Here is an 18323-nt window from a genome sequence, read left to right on the forward strand (position 1 = left end):
TTCTGTTTTGCCAGCTGGGAGGCTGGCAAAGAAGCCTCACTATCCATTTAAAGCTAACCCTAACCCCCTACGCACATTTAACTGGAGTGAGTGGGGTAGGGGTGATTTTCAAGGGGGCAGAAGTGGAACTTGGCACCGAAGGCTTCACTCCCAGATGCCCCCGTCTTCTGGGGGCCATCTTAGGTCTGGAGTTGGTAGACCAACTTTCTGTGGTCTAGGGCAGAGGTGAGGAACGATGGCTCCCGCTTCCCTTCATGACTTGTGGACTTCAACTCCCAGAATTCCCGAGCTGCTATGAGATTCTGAGAGTTTGGGATTACAGATTAACAGAGTTGGAAGGGACCTTGTAGGTCATCTAGTCCAACCCCTTACCCAAGCAGAAGACCCTACATCATTTCTGACAAATGGCAGTACAGTCTCTTCTTGAAAGCCTCCAGTGATGAAGCTCCCACAACTTCTGAAGGCAACTTCTGGTTGATTGCTCTCACCGTCAGAAAATTTCTCCTTATTTCCAGGTTGAATGTCTTCTTGGTCAGTTTCCAACCATTATTCCTTGTCTGGCCTTCAGGTGCTTTGGAGAACAGCTTGACCCCCTCCTCTTTGTAGTTCACAAGTCAAAAAAGGGCCATAATTGCCCACCTTGGATCTAAATGGTGTGTTAGATATAGCTAAGTGATTAATGCTTTAACACCCAAAACCAGCGTTTCTCAACCTTGGCGATTTTAAGATGCCTAGACTTCAATTCCCAGAGTTCCCGAGCCAGCATGGAATTCTGGGAGTTGAAGCCCACAAGTCATAAAAAGGCCATAATTCCCCACCCTCCTTCTATAGGGTCATTGAAATGGAATTAAACCAAATTAGAAATTAGATGCTGACTGGAGAAAGACAGTGAAAATCACCCCTCTCTCTGTCACATTAGAGTTCCAGACAACAGGACGATCTTCCTTGTTGAAGCAGTTTCTACTTTGGAAAAAATAATTCCACTCTCCTCCTCCCCCCACCCACCCCAAAAAAACCACCCCAAGAATATAATAATATGGCGTTTCCCAACCATGGTAACTTTTAAGACATGTGGACTTCAATTCCCAGAATTCCCCAGCCAGCATGTTTTTCTTGCAGCACCTTTCATTACCAAATCAGGTAACATCATCAGTGCTAGTGAGGAGTGAGGTTTGTGGAATGGAGATGGAGGAGGAGCGGGGAGGAGGAAGAGGACTGCAAGGTCCTTGGTGCCCTCTGAGATTGGTTGTTTTCTTGCAGACATTTCACTACGCAAACCAGGTAACATCATCAGTGCTGGGAGGGGGCTAGGGTTACCAGGGAGGAGGAGGAGGAAGAAGAAGAGGAAGAGGAGGAGGACTTTGGGGCCCTTGGTGTTCTCTGAGCTTGGCTATTTTCTTGCAGACGTTTCATGACCCAACTGGGTAATACCATTAATGCTAGAAGGGAGTAGGGTTTGCAGAGAGAAGGAGGAGTGGAGGGGGGAAGGAAGGAGGAGGAGGAAGAGGACTGTGGAGTCCTTGGTGCTCTCTGAGCTTTGTTGTTTTCTTGCAGACGTTTCATGACCCAACTAGGTAACATCATCAGTGCTAGAAGTATTGCATTATAACCAATATACTTTACACATGATACATTGTATAGTGATGATTAAGGAAAGGTGATATATACACATCCATTTTAACAGGCACAACAAAGTAGTAAATATATCCTTGGCATTAACATTTTAATTGCCCCTGAAGTCAGGTGACACCTGTCACTCTGGAACCAACCTTTAAAAGACCTTCTAAGAAGCTAATAGGGTAGAAGATACCAAGCGCCTACCAGCCACTTGTCCCGGGCAAAGATGACTGTGTTAAGCATGGACTCATAGAAAAGGGAGTAGCCCATCCATTCACTGATTATGATATCTACTTTCTCCACAGGCAAGTCAATTTCTTCCACTTTGCCCTTAAATATTGTGATGACTGGAAACAGAATCAAAAGAACATGAAGTTACTGGAGGGAAGCTGATAACTCAAAAGGGGCCAGTGAGCAGCTGAATTTGAGTCTATATCTTCTTCACATAGAGAAGGCCACCTGTATTATCATATAATAATATAACATTATATGAGATTAAGGTTATAATAATATGTATTATCACATAACAAAATAATCTTATATAATATTAACACCCGTGTTACAGTAATACAATTGCATTATTACATTATAATATAATTGTGCAATACTATATAAAATTAACATTAGCAATATAATTGCACTATTATGTAATAATATACTATAATACTGTATAATATTAATATTATAGTAATATGTATTATATAATAATATAATTTTACAATAGTATATAATAATATTACAGTAATATAATTGTATTATTACATTAAAACATAATCATATAATATTAATTAATATTACTAGTATTAATATTATAGTAATATGTATTATATAAATAATCTTACACTATATAATAATAATATCACAGTAATATAATTGTATTATTACATTATACTGTAATCATATAATATTAATATTACAGTAATATAACTGTGTTATTACATAATAATATAATCTTAAATAATACTAATACCATGTTATATAATTATAGTAATATAATTGTATTATTACATTATAATATAATCATATAATATTAATGTTAATTAATATTAATAGTATTACTATTATAGTAATGTATTATATAATAATATAATCTTACAATACTATATAATAATAATATTACAGTAATATAATAGTATTATTACATTATACTATAATCATATAATATTAATATTGATTAATATTAATAGTAATATTATAGTAATATGTATTATATAATAATAAAATCTTACAATACTATATAATAATATTACGGTAATATAATTGTATTATTACATTATACTATAATCATATAATATTAATATTACAGTAATATAACTGTGTTATTACATAATAATATAATCTTAAATCATACTAATACCGCATTATATAATTATAGTAATATAATTGTATTATTACATTATAATATAGTTTTACAAGATTTTATAATATTAATATAGTAATATAACTGTATTATTATACAATAGCTTTGCATAATATTGTATAATTTTAATATTATAATAATACAATTGTATTATTATATAATTATATATTATATAATAATATAATTTTTAGAATAAATAATTTAAAAAGACATTTTTGCTTGATTTTTTGTTTGTTTGTTTCTTACTGGTTTTAAATCTGGATCTGTCTCTCAAGGAGAAGCTAGAATCCCTATTCATACAGGTAATCCTTGATTTCGGCTGTGATTCTCTTAACAACTACCTTGGAAATCCTGGTTCCAATTGTAGTCGTAAGTCAAGGACTAACAGTAGTTACATGAATATACGGTTCTTATTTTAAACCTTTTCTCTCTGGGAACACTGAGATTATTATCTGTTGAACAAAACTCCGCATTGGCGACAGGAAGGGCATCTGGACAATTAAAACACTCTTGTTAGCTCCATTCAGACTCCAGCCCACAAGGGATTTGGGGGTCATTACATGGTGATGATTTTAAACCTTTTCCAATTTCCTATAAACAAACTCCCAGTAGAAATAAGAAATTCTCTGGATTACCCTTCATAAAATGAATGTAAGGTGGCAGTTTTCCACTTTTATTTCATTCTCCATCTTTTAGTAAGATAAAAACCTGTTGGGTTTTTTTGCAATAAACTAATACATTTGGAGGCTTAGCTCCCTTATTAACAGGAGTGGAGCAAAGGGAAGACAAATCACCCTGTTTCCCCAATATAAGACCTCCCCGGATAATAAGCCCAATCGGGCTTTTGAGCGCATGTGCTAAAATAAGCCCTCCCCTGAAAATAAGCCCTCCCTGAAAATATTGCAACACAGCAGCAGCCATGAGGTGACCACGCTCGGCGCCTCCTGCACCGCTAAAATAATAAGACCTCCCCCCAAAATAAGGCCAAGCGCTTATTTCAGGGGTCAAAAGAAAATAAGACCCTGTCTTATTTTTCGGGGAAACATGATAGTTTGTGTCACTGTTTCCATGGGATTCATTTCTCTTTTTTTATTAGATGGAGAGTTTTTAAGCAACAGGACGCGATTTTAATGGTGATGAGTATCAACCGGGGGTGAGGGTGGGTGGGTGGGAGACTATCTTTTCAAGGTGATACAGAAGGTTTTAGTGGATTAAATCATGCTGGCAGCAATTTACTCTTTGATGGCAAACGTCTGACAGACCTCACCATAACCAATTTTAAATTGTCGAGGAGATAATAGGCTATAAAAAAAAAGGCACGGCCTTTTCAGGAAACGGCACCGATGGAAATAGCATCTAAGTGGATTTTAATAAGCTCGGACACCCGATGGGGAGGATCAAGGAAAGAAGAGAGAGAGAGAGAAAAAAAGGGTTTGTGTGTGTGATGGGTGAGATATCTTAAAAAAAAAAGACCTTTGAGAAGCACAATTGAAGTAAGAAAAAAATAATGAGGGGAAAAAAGAGTTGAAAGGCAGCAAAAATGGTATACACAGCTATACAAAACATTTAGGGAGAATATCTCTCTCTCTATTTCTCTCTCTCTCTATTTCTCTCTCTCTCTCTGTCTCTCTCTGTCTCTCTGTCTCTCTCTCTCTCTCTCTCTCTCTCTCTCTCCATACATACATACATACATACATACATACATACATACATACCAGTGATGGGTTCCGGATTCCGTTCCAAGCGGTATGGTTGGAATGGGCCCGGCGTCACCCACATGGACATGCATGGTGCGCGCACATGCGTTGTACTTGCTATGATGCCTTTACAAGCCTCCGCAATGCTCCAGCTGCTCCGCGGAGCATCGCGCAGGCGCTGTACGTGTCATGTGTGTGCATAGAAGCACCAAAGGCTTAAAGGACAGGTAAGGAGCTCGGGCGGGCGGGTGGACCCTCCGGAGCACAGTACCAGAACGGTACCCAGTGCTCCGGGCAGGCTCCGGTACGCCCGTATGAGGGCATATCACCTGCAACCCACCACTGATACATATATACATATGGATTGCGCCTATATATATAAATGGATATGTGTGTGTGTTATGTTCCAGTAGGTTCCTCGAATGCCTCGAGCAATTTCAACCAAACTTGGTACACAGATGACTTACTCTCTGGAAACAAATACTGTGGAGGTAAGACACTCCTAACATCCCTTGGGGTGTGTGTTCTGTTATGATACAGCCTGTTGTGCCTTCAAATGGCTTCTACTGTACTGCCATAAAATGGCTTCCACTGTACAGCGCAGTGGAGTTGCCAGAGTAACGGCTTCACAGTACTCCACTAAGGGGCTCCCTCTGGTAAAGGGGGAACATCCAACATTAGAAATTATCTTTGGTCTGGACATTTTCCCCCTATAAATAAATACCTGGAGAACCCCAGGTCTAGTATTTTTAAAAAAGGACATATGTATGAAATGGAAAGTAGACCAGGTTGGAAAGGAAAATGTGCGGAGATGTAGCCCAGAACTGTAGAAATGGTGCCAGGAAAGAGAAACGTAGAAACGAGGTTAGCAAAGGATGCTGAGTATTTTTAAAAAATTACAGACTTATTTAGATATGTTGAAAATAAAGGGAAAAGCAAAAAAGGCAGCGTATTGGCTGCTTGGTAAAGAAGGAAGATTGTTAAGTTAACCAAACCAAGTAGTTAAAGAACTACTCAACTTCTATTGGGTTCACTCTTTTCCAACAAAATCTGTGTGTTCTACTAGGAAGCCTGTTGTGGCCCAGCGGGAGCCGTTGGAGCTGCCACCAGACTCCGACAGCGAGGGGCCCAATTTGTCGGCTTTGGAGGAGGTGGAGGACCCTGGACAGGGTTCCGACTCCGAGCAGGGCGCAGAGAGGCTGGTTGGCCACCAGGAGCCTTAAACCAGTGGGGAGGAGACAAGGGAGAGTGAGCCGGATGCCAGTAGTGAGTTGTTCCTGGATGCACGCCATCGAAGAGCTATTCGGCATCAGGAACAGTTGCGCAGTTACAGGAGGTAATTGCACTCAGATGGTGGTCATTAGGCTCCTCTCCAGACTATAAAAAGACTCCTTGTACACACACCCCTCTTTGCAGAAGTCAACGCAGGATTGAATGTCGGAGGACATTACTGTGAGCTTGGCAGGCTGGATTGCTGCCAAGCCTTATCTGTCTTTATTGCTGCCCAAGCTTGTCTGTGCCGGTTTGCTGCCAAGGACCTGTCTGTCTGCTAATTAAATGCCATAACTTATCTCTGGCTCGGAGTGTGTGTTGGTGTGGGACAAGGGGGGGGGGGGTCAGAACAGAAACCAAACAGCAGGATAGAGAGAGAGGATTTGAGCTTTAACGTTGACAGAAACACAATGCGGGGAAAACCTCTTTCGTCTGGTTACGTTTAAAGCGCCACAGAATCACCTGAAAGTCATCCTAGGCCACTGAAGGAAGCAGCTGATAGTTGGGACCAATTCTTGTGCATTATCTTGGCAAAATCCTCACGTGGTGCGGTGGCCTAGAGGTGGTGCTCTCGCCTCACAATCAAGAGGCTGTGAGTTCAATCCTAGGTAGAGGTAGGTATTTCTCTCCCTGGGCACAGTGAGAATACATCAGAGAGAAAAAACAACTCTGCATTGGCAACAGGAAAGGCATCCAGCCAGTAAACTCCATTCAAGGGATTATGGGGTCATTAAAAGAAGATGATGATGATCTCGGAGAAATCCTGCTGAAGTGAAATGCCAGATCTGCAAGGCTGTGCGGATCTGGATGGGGAGGAACAGGCTCAAGCTCAATCCCTCCAAGACGGAGTAGCTGTAGTTTCCGTCATCCTGATTTGTGCATCTTGTTCCATCTTTGATGATAGGGGGAGAAATTTTAGCCCCCTCAGAGAGGGCCCGCAATCTGGGCATCCCTCCTGGATATGCGGCTTAGTTTAGAAGAACACCTAAAAAGTTGGCTTTTCCAGCAAGCCAGCCCGGCCTGAACAAAACAAATCAAATTATTGATTACGGTTAATTTTAATTTTAATTCTTTAAAAAAAAATGTGTCATTGTCAATTTTAATTGGGTTTGGGATATCCTATTTAATTTCTTTTTAACTTTTGCATTGTGTGTTTCTTTTAATGTTGTACGCCGCCCTGAGTCCTTGGGAGAAGGGCGGCATATAAATCGAATAAACCTAAACCTTTCTGAACTGGTTGGAGGAGAGATCAGTTACCCATGGTTTAGATCTATCTCTTCTTGACTACTGCAATAGGCTCCACATGGGGCTACTCTTGAAAGTCTCTGGAAGCCCTTGGCTGATGAACAGTGGAGGGTGGAAGCATTTCAACATGCCAAATTGGAACAATTGCTAGTTGATTGCTAGGCACAATTTAAGGCAGGGGGTCCCCAATTTCCAGTCCATGGACCGGCACTGGGCCACGGCATGCCAGAAACCGGGCCGCAAAAACAATCAAAGCTCCATCCACGGGATACAGGCAGCATGTGAAATCATACTACCTGCGGTCCATGGAGAAACTTCTCTCCCATGGAACCGAAAATGCCCTCCAACACAGCCCCGTGTTTCTGCTCCCCCACTTTCATATACGTACAGTATATGTGGTACCTTGCTCAATAGTAGTAACTGTGAGAGGGATCTTGGAATCCTAGTGGACAACCATTTAAATATGAGCCAGCCGTGTGCAGCAGCTGCCAAAAAAGCCAACACAATTCTAGGCTGCATTGACAGAGGGATAGAATCAAGATCACGTAAAGTGTTAATGCCACTTTATAATGCCTTGGTGAGGCCACACTTGGAATACGGCATTCAGTTTTGGTTGCCACGATGTAGAAAAGATGTGGAGACTCTAGAAAGAGTGCAGAGAAGAGCAACAAAGATGATTAGGGGACTAGAGACTAAAACATACGAAGAAAGGAACTGGATATGTCTAGTTTAATGAAAAAAAGGACATGGGGAGACATGATAGCATGTTCCAATATCTCAGGGGTTGCCACAAAGAAGAGGGAGTCAAGCTATTCTCCAAAGCACCTGAGGGTAGAACAAGAAGCAATGGATGGAAACTAATCAAGGACAGAAGCAACCTGGAACTAAGGAGAAATTTCCTGACAGTTAGAACAATTAATCAGGGGAACAATTTGCCCCCAGAAGTTGTGAATGCTCCCACACTGGACGTTTTTAAGAAGAGATTGGATAACCATTTATCTGAAGTGGTGTAGGGTTCCCTGCCTAAGCAGGGGGTTGGACTAGAAGACCTCCAAGGTCCCTTCCAACTTTGTTATTCCATTCTATTTCTGAGAAGTTGCATTGTCCCACACTTCTGGGTGGTTAGAAAAATCTGTAAACGCACCTCTTATTCACAACATTTTTAGTTATCTCTGCCAATCTCAGTGTTAATTGTGTAGGGCCTTAAAAAAAAAAGAAAAGCTTTCTATTCTGTTATTGCTTAAATGTTTTGCTAGCTGCTCCCAATATTCATCAAAGCAAAAAAAGGGTTAACACATAACCTTCACTTATTTTTTATAATCAGTTAGCTTTCTTAAAAGATGGGCTGTGTGGTCTGCATAACTCACAGCCCTCCTGGGGTGATATACTGTATTATTTAGGAACAGCATGGAAGACATATCGGGGAAATTAGAATCATCAGGAAAACTGGTGATAAAAGTTCTGTATCACACTTACAAGAGGCGTGTAAAGTGGGTGTGTGTGTACCAGAAGATTCAGTCCTATAACTGAATAGTCTTTAATGTATTACGGAATCACTGGGTGTAAAAATGAGGATTAACTTAATTAAACTGAAGGAATTTATTTGTTGAATTGAATTTGAATTTTATTATTTGTATGCCGCCCTTCTCCGGGAAGGACTCAGGGCGGCGAACAATTCAAAAGGGGAAAAAGGGGAACATAAAACGAAGTACAAATAATTAAAATAGACAAGAGTCACGCAACCATACAAGTCGAGAGGGGAGGGAACTCATCAACCCCAGGCCTGCTGGCAAAGCCAGGTTTTGACGGCTTTTCGGAAGGCCTGGAGAGAGGTGAGGGTCCGAATCCCTACGGGGAGTTCGTTCCAGAGGGCTGGAGCTGCCACAGAGAAGGCCCTCCCCCGTGTAGTAGCCAGGTGGCATTGGCTAGTAGATGGAACCCGGAGGAGGCCAACCCTGTGTGATTTAATGGGTCTGTGGGAGGTAATTGGCAGCAGGCGGTCTCTCAAGTACCCAGATCCAATACCGTATTGTTTTCAAATAATTAGCCCTGATAAGCTGGTTCAGACCAGGGGTAGCATTCTGCCCAGGGGTGGGTTCCAGCTGCTGCTACTGCCGGCTCGCTCTGGGATGCGCTAAGAATGCATGTGCAGTACTAAAAAAAATGTTTCTGTGCATGCGCAGAAGCAAAAAAACCAAGATGGCGCTGCCGAGAGAACCAGTTCAAGGGTGTGGCAGTTGCTACCTGCTCGGCTGAACCGGTCCGTACCGGTAGGAACCCACCCCTGATTCCGCCGGTTCGGACTGGTTCGCCCAAATGGATAGTGGAAATTGTGTGTGGGCACGCCCACCTGCCAACCTGCCCCGGCTCTATGCCATCCCATTTAGGCACATTTTTTTTTAGCCGAAGCGCATCGTGAAAGGCTGAGCGCATGCACGGACGGGGCACATGGGTGGGTGTAGAGAGATAGCGCATGCACGCGATCACATTTGCGAACCGGTAGGGAAGGTGAGTGAATACCACCCCTGGTTCAGACAGGGTAAATTCTCAACTCATGCTTCAAAATCAGGTCAAACCGGTAGCTAATAAGAATAGAATAGAATAGAATAGAATAGAATAGAATAGAATAGAATAGAATAGAATAGAATAGAATAGAATAGAATAGAATAGAATAGAATAGAATAGCTATGGAGTAAATTATATATCGACTTCAGCAAAGCATTTGAAAAAAGTACCCCCATTACATGCTGATTAGCAAGGGAGTTAAGCCTGATCTGGATGGGTAGGTAGCTGACTTGAAAATCGTCCTCAAAGAATTCTCAGCGGTGCTTCCTCATCAGCCTGAAGGAAGACAGGTTGGTGTGGAAGGAAGACAGGGGAACAAGAGTTAGCTCTGCGCCCTCAGTTTTCCAGCACTTTCATAAATGATTTACCATATTCTTCGGAGTATAAGATGCACCAGAGTATAAGACGCACCAATATTTTGAAGAGGCAAATTTTAAAAATAGTTTTTGCACTCTGCAGACCTCCCAAAAGCAGCCTGTTTTTCACGCAAACAGTCCTGGGTTATTATTTTTTTTTCAAAAAAAGAGGGCATGAATAGCCTTTAGGAGGCTTCTAGAATGTTCCTGGTGGGGTGCGTCCCCCAAACGGGCCTGTTTTTTTGTCAAAAAAAGGGCATGCATAGCTTTTAGGAGGGTTATAGATTGCTCCTGGGGGCTGAGGGGGCAAAATTGAGCAAAAAAATGGGCCTTTTTCATTCATTTCTGCCCTCCCCAGCCCCCAGGAGAACTTTCCAAGCCTCCTAAAGGCTATGCATGGCCATTTCGGTGAAGGGGCGGGGTTTCAGGAGGCAAAAAATGCTGTATTCAGTGTATAAGACACCCCCAGATTTTCAGCCTCTTTTTTGAGGGAAAAAGGTCCGTCTTATACTCCGAAAAATACGGTCGATGGAGAGATGGAGGGAATGCTTATCAAAATTGCAAATGACACCATAGAGTGGGACAGCGAATATTCTAGGAGAAAGTAACATAATTCAAAGGATGTTTGGTAAGCTACAGAAATGGGCCGAAGAGAACACAACGAAGCTTTAACAGAGACACAAACAAAATGATTCATGGGAAACACAAGTCAAATGTACACCTAGTGAGATTTCTATAACACTTCGTACACAGTAAATGTGTTGAAAATGTTGTAAAAAGGTGAAAAGCAAACTGAAGACAAATGGAAAACGTCTGATCGGTCTTCCTATTTTTGTCCGAGCTGCGCTGTTAAAAATTATTAAATGGGAGATAACTACGCATAAGGGGACCTGGAAAAGCACCTGCAAAATTAATTTAGGCAATGCGTTGATGCCTGTGGTAAGGCAGGCGGCTTTTGGAGGAAGTAAGCTTTTGGGTTTTGGAGGAAGTAAGTTTGACGTGGCTATTAAAAAATGGAATCAAGTAATCCTTCTCACAGACTTTGATCATGGGAGAAATAATTGGAGGGAGAGTTATTGACTTCATTCCAAGTTCATTAACTGCTACTAGTGAAATTAGGAAGAAAGACAAGTTCAGAGTGATTAAATTCACAAATCCAGAGGGTTCTTTAAATATTGGAAGCCGCAAAACTTCAGCAGTCTTTCATCCTTTAAGTTAAAGGTAAAGGTTCCCCTAGCATATGTGCTAGTCATTCCCAACTCTAGGGGGCAGTTCTCATCTCCGTTTCAAAGCCGAAGAGCCAGCACTGTCCGAAGACGTCTCCGTGGTTTTGTGGCCAGCATGACTAAACGCTGAATGCACATGGAACACAGTTCCCTTCCCACCAAAGGCGGTTCCTATTTTTCTACTTGCATTTTTTACGTGCTTTCGAACGGCTAGGTTGGGACAAATAACAGGAGCTCACTCTGTTATGCAGTGCTAGGGATTCGAACTGCCGAACTGCCGATCTTTCTGATCGACAAGCTCAGCATCTTAGCCACTGAGCCACCGCGCCCCTATTCTTTTATCCCTAGGAAAAGTTAAATAATCATAGGGAAAGCTAAGCAATCACAGGAAAAATTAAGTAGTTTATTTATTAAAGTCCCCTGCCTGTAGGCCACTTTAATCCAATGAAAGGCAGACAATCTTAATAATTGAATTCCTTTTGCTGAAATAATGTCCATAATAAACATTAAGAAAAACAGCCTCTACAAAATCTAACGTTCGGAATGACGTAAAAGTAGAAAGTCTTTACATCATAAACACCATAACACCCATCTACAAAGCATCCGTTAAGAGACTGAAAAAATCGGGAAAATGGAAACAGCGGATTGAACCGATGTTCTTACTGTGATCCAAGTGGTTGGATTTGATTATCTTTTCGGAGTAGTCAGATATACTGGAGCATTCAATCTGCAAGATAGAAAAGAGATAGGAAGGAAGGTCAGCACTGAGCATGTCAGGTGAATAGTCAGAAATCATAAGCTTATTCCAGAGACTCTGTCCTGCTAAGGCAAAAGTTGCAGAAGGCCTTTGCACCTTGTGTTGTTGTCTAGTCCAGGGCTCCCCAAACTTGGCAACTTTAAGACTTGCGCAACAGAAACTTTGGGGCTCAGCTGTGTGTCAATGTTCCAAATATCATGCAGAATTAAATCAGAGCTCAAGGCAAAGCTATCCTTAAAGTTCCAATTTAATAAGTCAGACACGTTGGCACAAACTGTGGAATCCCAAATCTGAAAAACTTCCTGGGATTCCACCCAGTTGAAAGTTCATGATCTTATCCCGACACCCATAAATCCATTACATGGGCCAATCTTCTCCGCCCATGCTGGCATCTCCACTCAACTAGTTCCGGTCAGGTGCAGAGGTGCGGAGACAAAAGATGACCTTGGGCTTCTAGGAAGGAATGACAACAACACATTCCACAATTCTACTCCTTACTATTCTCCCCCTCCCAATTGCCCCCTAATGAAACAGCATAGTAAAGAAAGAGAGAGAGAAAGTGTGGCAGGCCAAAGATTCTAAAAGGAATAGAACTGCTGGTCTGACACTGTGGTTGTAAGTCGAGGACTAATTGCACCGCTTTCCTTAAGCATTCCTTAAACATTTGTGAAGTGAGTTTTGTCTTGTTTTACAACCTTTCAGGCAACAGCGAATTGCTGCAGTTACTGAGTTAGTAGCGGGGCAATTCAGTGACTCTGGTTTTCCCATCAACTTTGCTTGTCAGAAGGTTATAAAAAGGGGGGGAACACGGGATCTGCTGGGACCAGAGGTGGATTCCTACCGATTCGGACCGGTTCGGCCGAGTAGGTAGTAACTCGGCCGCCCACGCACCTGAACCGGTTCTATTATCAGCGGCGCCATCTTTATTTTTGCTTCTGCGCATGCGCAGAACATTCTCCGTTGCAGAAATGTAATGTCCCCCTCCCTTTCTTACGTTCTGCGCATGCGCAGACCTGTTTAGGTGTAAAGGCGCACACAGCGGGGCACACGTTTGGCCTACGAGCAAGCGAAACGAGTCTGCGCGCCCAAATTTTTTTGCCCGCCGAACCAGCAGTAATGCGGTAGCAACCCACCCCTACCCAGGATGCTGCAACTGTCATAAACGTTGAGTCAGATGCCAAGGGTCTGAATTTTGATCACCTGACCACGAGGATGTTTCAGTGGTCGTAAGTGTGAAAAAAAGAACTTTTATAAGATGATTTATAGATGGCATTTAGATCCTAAAAAACTGGCCCATATGTATCCAAATTTACAACCTAAATGCTGGAGATGTGATTTTCTCGATGCTACATATTACCGTATATGGTGGACTTGTAAAAAGGTTGAAGCGTTTTGGATAAAAATATGGTGGATTATGCAAAATATTCTTTAAAAAAGGATAAAGTTTACCCTTCAGTTATTCTTGTTAGATATAATTACTGATTATACAGTTATAGAGACTAACTTGATTTTGCATTTAATAACCGCAGCAAGACTGTTGGTGGCGCAATACTGGAAGAAGGAAGATTTGCCTACTATTCAAGAATGGACATTAAAAGTAAGAAACCTAGCAGAGATGGCTAAAATATCAGCATAGCTCAAGGACCATTCAAATGAGAGATATAAACTGGAGTGGAGAAGATGGATTGACTATACTCAAAATAAATACGGGACTAAGAAATTCCAGATAGTTTATGACTGAAGAAACAAGGAATGATATAATCTGTTTAGAGTTAGCCTAGCAAAGAGGAGTTAAAGCTCAAATGAAAGATGATACTAACTTTCTTTTAGAACATCTTTGTTAAAAGATTTATACCCTGTATTTGTTCTGGGAAGTCGGGGGGGGGGAGGTTGAGGGGGTGTTCAGGTGGGGAGGGCAGGGTGTGGAGGTAAACATTTGCAAAAGTTTTTTTTTCTAAACATTTTTAATTTAAAAAAAGTGTGAAAAAAAGGTCCTGAGTCACATTTCCCAGCACCGTTGTAACTTTGAATGGACGTTAAATGAACTGTTGTATGTCGAGGAAAACCGGTGCTTACCGTATTTGCTGAAGAGGCTAAGGCTCCCTTGCACTGAATGAAGCCTCTGCTTATTCCTAACGCCAGTCATTTCTCCCGCCTGCAGATCATTCATAAACATGATGAAAGATCAAATCGTGGAGTGTTCCAATTAATATTTCACTCCAGGCTGAAGAGGAGCCCTTGATGAGCGCTCTCTGAAAATGATTGTCTAGCCAGGTAGGTGTCCATTCAATTATCATCCCCTCTCATCTACAGTTAGCTAGCTTGCTCATCATAATATCGTCGGCTCCTCGGTCAAGTGCTTTGCTGAAAGGAAGGCAGATCGTGACTGCTGCATTCGTACTGCAGAAGCCAATTGGCAAAGCGGAATATTTGTAGCTTAGTATTGAAATGAGGAGTCCTTGGTATTCCCTGAGCTTGCTTGTTTCCTTGCAGATGTTTCATTAACCAAACTAATTAACATCAGCAGTGCTAGAAGGGAGTAGGGTTTGTGGAATGATGGGGGGAGGAGGAGGAGGAGGAGGAGAAGAACGATGATGACTGTGGGGTCCTTGCAGAGGTGGGTTCCTACTGGTTCACACCGGTTCGGTAGAACCGGTTCGTCAAATCTACCGAACCGGTTAGAAGAGGTTCCACCAGTGGACCCGGAAAGCAGGCCACACCTACAGAAGAGGTACACCCACATTACACCTATCCTCCGCGAGCTGCACTGGCTACCGATCAGTCTCCGGATACGCTTCAAAGTGCTAGTCGTAACTTATAAAGCCCTTCATGGTATTGGATCTGGGTACTTGAGAGACCGCCTGCTGCCAATTACCTCCCAGAGACCCATTAGATCACACATGGTCGGCCTCTTCCGGGTTCCGTCTACTAGCCAATGCCACCTGGCTACTACCCGGGGGAGGGCCTTCTCTGTGGCAGCTCCGGCCCTCTGGAACGAACTCCCCGCAGAGATTCGGACCCTCATCTCTCTCCAGGCCTTCCGAAAAGCCGTCAAAACCTGGCTTTGCCGGCAGGCCTGGGGTTGATGAGTTCCCCTCCCCTCTCGACCTGTGTGGTTGTGTGATTCTTGGCTTTTTTAACTACTTGTATTGTGTTCTATGTTTCCCTTTCCCCCTTGAGTTGTTCGCCGCCCTGAGTCCCTCCCGGAGAAGGGAGGCATACAAATAAAATAAATCAAATCAATCAAAAATCAATCAAAAAATTTTGAAACCCACCGCTGGGTCCTTGGTGCTCTCTGAGCTTGCTTGTTTTCTTATAGAAGTTTCATTACCCGAACTAGGTAACATCATCAGTGCTAGAAGGGAGTAGGGTTTGTGGAATGATGGAGGAGGAGGAGGAGGAGGAGGAGGAGGAGGAGGATTGTGCGGTCCTTGGTGCTCTCTGAGCTTGCTTGTTTTCTTATAGATGTTTCATTACCCAAACGAGGTAACATCATCAGTGCTTTTGTGGAATGATGGAGGAGGAGGAGGAGGAGGAGGAGGAGGAGGAGGAGGAGGAGGAGGAGGAGGAGGAGGAGGAGGAGGAGGAGGAGGAGGAGGAGGACCAGAGGTGGGTTGCTCCCAGTTTGGCCCGGGTCGGCTGATCCAATAGTGATGGCAGCAGGAGGTTCCGCCCACCCACCCGGATACTTCTGCGCATGCACAGAAGCATCACATGCGTGAGAGAGAGAGAGTGTGCGCACGCACAATTAAACCAGTAATAAAACCGGTACGAAACCCTACTGAGGAGGATGACTGTGGGGTCCTTGGTACCCTCTGAGCTTGCTTCTTTTCTTGCAGACGTTTCATTACCCTAGCTAGGTAACATCATCAGTGCTAGAAGGGAGTAGGGTTTGTGGAGAGGGAGGAGGAGGAGGAGGGCTGTGGAGTCCTTGGTGCTCTCTGAGCTTGGTTGTTTTTGTTAAAATATTCATGACTGGGAGAGACATGGGAACAAGGTCAGCCAATGAATAGGCACAGCAACTAAGTCAGCCAGTGGGAGCTTAAACAGATCTGAGTCTGTGCAGAGAATTGAAAATGAAACTTAAGCAGTCTGCTGCTCTGAGAAGTAAACTAGCAGTCTGCCTGAAATGGATCTAACTCCTTGTGTTTGTCTGTAACTCTCCTGCCTTGGGTTTACTTGGAAGAACCACCTGTTGGTATTGTACACTTATTCATCTATTATTATGTATAGAAAGAAATTCATGAATCCAGCTGAATCAGTTCTCTGTGTGTGCTTTCTGGATTTGATTTTCCCTGTAACAAACTCCGTCAGTTTTCTCGCAGACGTTTCATTCACCGAACTATGTGACATTATCAGTGCTAGAAGGGTTTGTGGAATGGAGGAGGGGGATTGCGGAGTCCTTGGATGAAGGAAGACCAGGCATCAAAAAGACCTGCCCATCAAGTTAGGACACTTCCCAGGCGACCTCCCCCGTGCCAGATGTTTGGGAATGCAGCTGCCGAAGCGAAACGACAGCCAGCATCCGTTCTCCTTACCCCATAGACTTTCTTGGCTCCGGCCTTGGCAGCGAACATGGAAAGGATGCCCGTGCCACTTCCCACATCCAGCACAACCTTCTCTTTAAAGACGTGCTTATTGTGGTACATGGAATTGCGGTAGGTTAACGTGCGCACCTCGTCCTTCAGCATTTCCTGGGTTGGGGGGGAAAAAAAGACACATCAAAATCGGAATGTACGTTGTTTCTGCCTGGGACTTAAATCTCTTTATCTGAACCAGCAAAAAGGCTGTTGCCAATTTCGCAGAGAGGATGCTGAGCGTTTCTATACCATGGCAACACGAATACGTTAATCAGTGAGATCAACCTTCAAAGCCCGTTCTCTTTCATCCAGCCGGCAGCTGTTCCATCCCTGTCCCCAACAACGGAATTGTCGCCGAGGACGGGATCTCAAAAGCGCCCCGAAATATCGAGAGCATTGGCTGTAATTAGTTTGCAGCATAGTTTAATATCGCCATTCTAATCACATCTGGAGGAATGCCGAGCTTGTGAATTGAGCTAATACGCTTTAATAAATGAAGAAAGAAATCTATTCTGATCCAGCTTCCCCAAATGAAGTTTAACTCAAAGATTCCTTTATTAATACTGCCGGCAGCCCCAGGAAAAAGTTTTTCTCTCAACGCAGGCTAACAAATCTGTCCGACAGGGAGATGGAATAGTTGCCTGCCAAATCAATTCATCTCCGCCCCCCTGCCTTTTATCCCCAGAGCTAGAGTGGGGCTTCGCTAGCAGTGGTGGTTCTTCTGTCCCAAGGACCGGCCCATAGATTTCCACTGCTCTCCTCTCCTCTGTCTTCTGCGGATCCCTGCGTCAGGCACTGGACCAGCTGTTCCTCCTCTTCCTCATCAGCCACCTCCACACCTGGGAGCTGGTGACTCTCCATCTAAGGGCTAACGGATGGCCCAGGCTCCACCTCTGTCTCTGTCTCTGTCTCTGTCTCTGTCTCTCTCTCTCTCTCTCTCTCTCTCTCTCTGCCAGCTCCATTCCCTCTTTCCCCTCGGAGATCTCAAGTTGCTTTGATGCTGACCCTGACTTCCATGCCTCCTCCTCCTCCTCTGATTTGGCTGTTGGAGACCACAACAAAGCCAAGAAAGGCATGCAGAGTAGCTTCTAAGTAATTTCCTTTATTGTTCCTCACCTCTAGAGAAACATCTTACTCAACTGTTGTGGCCCAGCAGGAGCCGTTGGAGCTGCCACCAGACTCCAACAACGAGGGGCCCTATGAATCAGCTTTGGAGGATGTGGAGGACCCCACACAGGGTTCCGACTCCAAGCAGGGCACAGAGAGGCTGGTTGGCCACCAGGAGGCGCCTGAGCCTTGGACCAGTGGGGAGGAGAGAAGGGAGTGTGATCCGGACGTCAGCAGTGGGGAGGAGCCAAGGGAGTTGTTCCTAGATGCCCGGCACCGAAGAGCCAATAGGCGTCAGGAACAATTACACAATTATAGGACATAATTGCACTCAGCTGGTGGTCATGAGGCTCCTCTCCAGACTATAAAAGGACTGCTTGTGCACACGCCCCTCTTGCTGAAGTCAACGCAGGAACTAATGCCGGAGAACATTATTGTGAGCTTGGCAGGCTGGATTGCTGCCATGGCTTATCTGTGCTGGATTGCTGCCCAAGCTTGTCCGTGCCGGTTTGCTGCCAAGGACCTGTCTGTCTGTTAATTA

The 18323-nt window shown here is 43.6% G+C and overlaps 1 protein-coding gene across 1 annotated transcript in view; it reads right to left on the minus strand.

The window, feature by feature from the left end:
- Nucleotides 1-18323, minus strand: part of PRMT8 (protein arginine methyltransferase 8) — a 65417-nt gene that overhangs the window by 18805 nt on the left and 28289 nt on the right. Inside the window, exons 3-5 of the mRNA XM_032221473.1 lie at nt 16634-16789; nt 12002-12065; nt 1822-1964 (exon numbers count right to left, since the gene is read on the minus strand). Coding sequence (XP_032077364.1) covers nt 1822-1964; nt 12002-12065; nt 16634-16789 — 363 coding nt within the window. The remainder of the gene's footprint in view (nt 1-1821; nt 1965-12001; nt 12066-16633; nt 16790-18323) is intronic.

This window comes from Thamnophis elegans, chromosome 7 (assembly GCF_009769535.1).
Source record: "Thamnophis elegans isolate rThaEle1 chromosome 7, rThaEle1.pri, whole genome shotgun sequence".
NCBI classification, from domain to species: Eukaryota; Metazoa; Chordata; class Lepidosauria; order Squamata; family Colubridae; genus Thamnophis; species Thamnophis elegans.